Below are 6,840 nucleotides of genomic sequence, written 5' to 3'. Positions count from 1 at the left end.
AATATTAAGCATAAAAAACTTACCTTCTATTTGGGTAAGGGTATTAGCACATTTCCATTTGTATGCAGGATAGTTATAACAATGTTAGGTGTAATTATATGCATACCTCTGTATTTGGAGACTGGTTTAAAATATGCCAAGTTGACAAGGGGTGGATTGTAGTGGTTGATACATTGTGTCAACTTGGCCCAATGACTCTGCGGTGCACTTCCGGCTGGTGGGGGTCCCGCCCAGGGGCACAATTGGTTCTGCCCCCAGAGTGACTCAGCACAAAGAGACCATATAAAGGGGCTGAGGAAGTAGTCGATCTTCCATTTCATCGGAGGAGCTTCAGTCTTTATATTCAGCTTGGACTTCATCATCTGGCTTGCAGCGCAGACTCTTCCACCTCTGGCTTGGATCCTTCACCTTCCATCGCAGACTCTTCAGCATCCATCACAGACTCCTCAGTCTTCCCTCGCAGACCCATCAACTGACAAATAGAGACTTGCATGGAGCACAGCAGTGAGCTTCAGACTTTGGGACTGAACTCCTCAGTCTTGGGTGTGCAGATGCCCTCTGCACACTCCCCCATCTGACTCTGCAGCTGACTGTAGTAAGCCAACCTTGTAATTCCTTATACATTGTATACCTTGTGTTAATATCTGTTCCTCTAAGTAACACCCTGACCAATACAGTGTGTGTGTGGGTGTGTGTATGAATCTGCTCTATAGTCACTAAGCATGGTTTTCACTGTATACACCATCTTTGCTGTTACCTAAAAGATTATTCCTATTTGTTTTGTTTGTTTGTAGAGCCTCATTTAATTGCTTTGTTGTTACCACTTCAGAGAGTTCTAGTGGTTGTCTTTCATACTGTCCCACCTCACTGCCTCCTGGGTTTGCCTTTGATGCACTGGATATTTAGGGCTGCTTCTTGTTTAAGCCTTTTCCCATTTTCTTTCTTTCCTTTCTAAGTTTAATTTCTGGAGTGATGATTGTACATTGCTTATGGTTTATTATATTGTTAGTATTTAGAACTCTTAGGAAAGACAACTTCTCTAAGATATCTTCCAAGTGTAGTCTGCCCCAAGAGCCTATGTCTTTGGTATAGGGATATAGCTCAGTGACACAAGCATCTGTATAGTAAGCGTAAGTTCCTGAGTTTGATTCTCAGTACAAAAAAAAAAAAAAAAGATTCTACATCTTCAATTTGTTAGGGATGGCAAGTCGTTGCCTATTTGGCCAAGGCCCTGCAATAAACTAGTTTAAGCTGTCCTAAACACAAACTTCATATTTTGGAGGAGTGGAAGGGCTTATGAAACAGAGTCTCGCTATGTTTATCAGGCTGGCCTTGAACCCATTATATAGCCCAGGCCTTAAGGTAATCCTATCTCACTTTCCTTCATATTTGGATTGCTGGTATGTATCACCATCTCTAGCAAAAAATGGATATTTTAATAAAGACTTTGCTAACATCAAAACTCTTTAATGAATTTTTTTGAGCACATTAACACTAAGGTAGGACCAGTTATAGCTATCACAGTATGTTCTATAATAACTAATAAGTATAATTTACTTAGTAACTTAGAATTTGTTTCATTTTTGTGACACTGGAAATTAAACCCACTGACTTCACACTAAATTCCATCTCCCACCCTTCATTTTTTGAGACAGGTTCTCATGAAGTCACTAAGTTGCCTAGGCTAAGCTTGATCCACCTACCTCAATCTTCTACAGTACTGAAATGTTGGCATTACCACACTCAGCTAAAATTTGTTTTATTTTATTTTATTTTTGTTGTTCTGTTTTGTTTTTTGAGACGAGATGTTATTATGTAGTCCAGGCTGGCCTCCAACTGTCAGTGTTCCTCTTGCCTTAGCCTTCCAACTGCTCGGATTATTTGTTTAATTTTAAAACTGCAATTTGACTGAATTTGCTTTCTCTGCTTTGGAAATGTTTAACTTTCATTCATAACAGCAAATAAAAGAACTAAATGTTCATGCTGTGATACAATGGCTGTTGACCCTCTATACATTCCAAACTTTGCAGAGCAGTGCTCTCCAAAACAAATATAATGTAAGACATGTATGTACGTTTAAATCTTCTAGTGGCTACATTTTACAAAGTAAGTAGCTAGGAATAATGACACATATCTACAATTCTAGCTCTTAGGAGGCTAAGCCAGGAGGATCACAAGATCAAGGCCAGTCTGGGCAAAATAGTGAGTCCAGGTGAGCCTGAACTACATAAAAGACCCTGTCTCAAAACAAACAAAAGACAAACAACAAACATTCATATTTTAACCCAATATGTCTAAAATATTATCATTTTAACTTATAATGAATATTTTAAAAGTAATAAGATTCAATCACTCTTTCCTTCTGAAGTGTTCAAACTTCAGTGTGCATTTAGAGTATATTCACTTACAGCTCATTAGGCCTAGCCACACTTAAAAAATGCTGATAGTCAATGGTTACTATATTAATGCCAAATCTAGACAATTTCTTAAGTATACTTTTTTTCTTTCTTTTTTAGGTATTGGGGATTGAACTCAGGACCTTGTGCTTACCAGGCAGGCACTTATTCTACTGAGCTGTCTCCCCAGCCTAAAGTATAATTTCTTTCAAATTTTTTGTTTTTGAGGCAGGGTCTCACTATGTAGTTCAGGCTATCCTTGAACTTGCTTATTTAGCCCAAGTTGGCCTTTAATTTATGGCATCCTCTTGCCTCAGTCTCCAGAGTGCAGGGATTATAGGTATATTACACCAGGCCCAGCATTTTCACATGTTTTCAGAAGTGTTTTAAAACTGCAAATATTCCCTAAAACTGTGGCAGAGAGAACTCATAGATTAAAAAATAAAATGGAACGGAGAGAAAGGATAGGATGAAGAGAGGTAGGGAAATAAAAAGAATTATGATGTTTTAGCTGCATGTACTCCCCATGATGAATATAATCATTATGGATAGCAATCATGTACCAATAAAAATAAATGTAGCCAAAATCACAGCATTTAAGTGGTATACACACTGAAACTAGAAAGCTATCTGCCTGCCTAAATTTAACATTCAAACTCTTAAAATCTTTGTCATTTAGTTCCCTCTCCTAACAATACTGTTTTAGAAAATCAAATATGAAGTTCAAAACTAGCTGAGTGTGGTGGCACATGCCTGTAGTCCCTGCACTTACTCAGGAGGGAGGCTGAGGCAGGAGGATTCCTGTCATTTGAGGCCAGCATAAACTACAAAGTGAGACCCTATCTCAAAACGATCACACAAAAACAAAACAAAACAGAAAGTTCAAAGCTATGGACAAAACTGCTGCCAAAATTAAACTAAATCAGGAAAATTTTTTATACTGGTGACTAACATTTGTTTATGAAGGAAACTGATATTCTAATCCACATAACTGAACCGCTAAGTGCCACTTGATCTAGCTCCAGCAAAAAACATATTTTCACCGCGAACATCAAGGATATCAAAGAATGCAAGATTCAGAGTGGACAATAAGGCAGAAGAACAAGTAGAGTGTTTTGTAGATTCAACTCCTTTTTGCCAGGAGTGAATAAAAGTATTCATCTCACTACATTCTGTCTACTTGCAACTGACATTCTGAAATATTCTTTTCCTAAAATTGATTTTTTTTTTTTTTAACTACTAAATTCAGGACAATAGCTGCCTCCAAGGAAGGACAGAAATGGCACTGCAGAAAAGCTTGGTGGGGCACATCAACAACACCATTTTTATTTATTTTGGCTGGCTCAGTCCACCCTCAGGGTGGGGCTGGTGTGGCATGTAGTGTCAGGGATCAAATCAAACCACAGTCCCCTGTGCCTGCCTAAGCTTGCCTAAGCAGGTGCTTTAGACCACTGAGCTATCTCGCCAGCCCAACAACACTATTTTTAAACTGAAGCTATATATTGCTGTATTTGATATTCTCTATACAATTTGTGAATGTGAGCAATATTCTATCCACTGAGGTATTAGTGTTTTTACCACCAATTGCTGTTATCTGTTTATGGGTTGTATAGTATATATTAACCTTTTACTATCTGTTTTTTATTAGTATATGTTTATAGTTCATAATGACTACATCCTTCATTCTATCTTTTTGTGTATTAGTACTGTATCTTTTAAGAAGCAAACAAGCAGATTTTGGATTAAACAGACTATAGTATTATCTTACTGAACATTTACACATACACACAAAATTACCTTGCAAATAATCTGCGAGGTCTCCACCATTGCAATACTGACATACAAAAGAAAAAGTAATTAAAGACAGTGAAGCAAGATAAATTCAATCCAGTCTGTTATTTTTTTAAAAAAAAATCACTAGTATTAATACAAATTCAATTGTAAAACATTATGTAATAAAACTTTAAATTTTACCTACTTTATAAAGTTTAAATTACAAAATTGATTTTATTAACTTTAAATTTCTAATACAGTAATTACCTACTGTCAATTGTAAAGTACATACTATCAAAAGAAATTACAAATAAATCAAGTGGGAGCTTACATAATACCTACCTCCATCACCAGGAAGACAGAGTTGGGTAATTCCTAGAAAGCAAACATAGAATATCACTTAGAAAAAAATATTAAATGCTAAATTTAAAAATAATGATAGTTAATAAAAATACACTTGCTTATTACTTGCCAGGCATGGTGGTGTATGCCTGTAATCCCAGCACTCAGGAGAATGGGTCAGAAGTGATTTTTGAGGTCAACTTAGATTAAGTAAGTACTGAGTTCAAGGCCAACCTAAACTACATAGTGAAATACTGTCTCAAAAAAACCCAAGAAACAAATTAAAAATATACTTCTAAAAAAATACTTTTTCACTATTAAACCAGTAAACTCACAAAATCCATCATAAAGTGAAACTCCCAACAATGACTTAAGAATCTCCTCTTCAAATCATGTTCTGATAATACTACTGTCATCAAGAAGGGATGTAACTCACTCCTGGCCTAGCATGTATAAGACCCCAACTTTATTTCCAACACCATGAAAGAAAAACAAAAAGGAAAAAGTTTGATTCTGTTTATGGCAAGAACTAAAGAATGATTTAATTTTTGGTTATGACTGACCTAAAACAATACGTAAGACAAAAGGCAGGGTATACCTACCACTTATAAACAAAGAAAATTCTTTCATCCTTTGAGTATTTCCATTTTGAAAAGTTTCTGAGCAGCATTCCAGATAGCTAAATATGAGCAATATTCTATCCACTGAGTGACTTACAATCCTTCTTAGCAATACTAAATATACATTCTGATTTCTGGAACACATGACTCAGGATACAGAGTTCTTTTGTTTTTCTAGTTTTTATGTTTGTTTGGGATAATCACATCAGAGAATTGCTGGCAAAAAAAGTGTTTCATCGTATGTTGCACCAAGGTATGTTCTAAGATTTTAAGGAACTAATTTGAGGAATTTTACAAAGTCAAATTTATATAATTCCAGATCTGCTGCTTCCATAAGTAATTTTAAGACATATTAGTTGACTCTTCAAAGAATTTTTATAATATTAAATTGAGAGCCAGATATGGTGGTACACACTTGATTTCCCAGTACCTATGAGTCTGAGAAAAAAGAATTACAATTCAAGGCCAGCATGGACCACATACTGAGTTCAAGATCCACCTGGACTAAATAGAGACCCTGTCTCAAAGGTGTGGAAAAAATAAAATAAAATGGGCTGCCTCATGGCTCAATTTGAGCCTGTGTTCAAATATGATTGAAAATGGTACTTCCAAGCACCTCTGGGCTTCACCAAGGTCCTAAATTCAAATATAAGGTTCTATGGAAAAACAAAAAGGGATAGGAGAGAAGTGGGGTGTTTTACAGCAGTACTCCTCAGAGTCAGTTCAAAAACCAGTATCAGTCAAGAAAATATTTTTGGGCCAGGGAGATGGCTCAATCCCCCGTTCTGCCAAACAAAACAAAACATTTCATCCTACCCCATAATAAAGTAATTACAGAAATTAAGAATCTGAAAAGAAAGCAATTCCATAAAATAATTCTGTCTGATGAATCTAATTGTAAGAAGTTGGAGGGTAGGGTTACAAGTAGCTCAACAGTACAGCAATTGCATAGCATCCATAGCAGAATGGGTTCCATCTTTAGTACCACAGGGAAAAAAATTTTTTAATCTCAATTTATAAGACCTTATTATCTCATCTTTGTATTAACTCATTCTTTCTGGATTTAAGAAAAGTATCAGTTCACCTTGACCAAAAATAAACCTCCCAGCAGGCTGGCTTCACGACCTCTGCAACAATGAATAACACAATAGGCTAGCACAAAGTTGTTTCACCATAGCCACCAAGGGACTGGATTACTCAGTTCAAAACCTGAATGTAAAATTACATCTGCAAGAAACTCAGTGACTTAGAATAATCTGCTTCACTTATTCTCAAGCACTAGATAAAAAAAAAACCAAACCTAAAATAAATTATGCCAAAATTCTTTGATCCCAGAGATACAGAGAAGCCTACAAAAATGGTTACCATTTATTTTTTGTTAAAGAACTAGGAGCTAACACCTGCCACAGCAGGATCACACCATGAAGGAAGGACCTAAAACAGTTTCTAGCCTGCCATCTCTTAACAACAGCTCTCTTAACAAATCAGGAAGAAGGTAGAGAACAGCCAGTGCCCAGCAGGCTAGAAGATCAAGTACTTCCTCTTATCAGAAATCAAAACAAAAAATATATACCTAAGAGTTAAATCATCCCTTTTGTGAACTACTTTTCACTGTGAAATCTGATCAAATCTAAACCAAAACATCATATGATCCCTAAAGTTACTGAGAAATTAAATGCTGAGAACTTTGAATGTTTTCCTTTTTTTTT

General features: G+C 36.1%; 1 protein-coding gene across 2 annotated transcripts in view; it reads right to left on the bottom strand.

Annotated features, from left to right (window-relative positions):
* Window positions 1-6,840, bottom strand: part of Ulk2 (unc-51 like autophagy activating kinase 2) — a 113,740-nt gene that overhangs the window by 97,591 nt on the left and 9,309 nt on the right. For both annotated transcript variants that reach the window (XM_004646376.3, XM_023706610.1), the window contains exons 4-5: window positions 4,512-4,544; window positions 4,194-4,230 (exon numbers count right to left, since the gene is read on the bottom strand). In XM_004646376.3, the coding sequence (XP_004646433.1) occupies window positions 4,194-4,230; window positions 4,512-4,544 (70 nt within the window). The remainder of the gene's footprint in view (window positions 1-4,193; window positions 4,231-4,511; window positions 4,545-6,840) is intronic.

Source organism: Octodon degus, unplaced genomic scaffold (assembly GCF_000260255.1).
Source record: "Octodon degus isolate 3935 unplaced genomic scaffold, OctDeg1.0 scaffold00266, whole genome shotgun sequence".
NCBI classification, from domain to species: Eukaryota; Metazoa; Chordata; class Mammalia; order Rodentia; family Octodontidae; genus Octodon; species Octodon degus.
The sequence above is the reverse complement of the archived record's forward strand: the minus strand, read 5'-3'. Positions and strand labels throughout refer to the sequence as shown.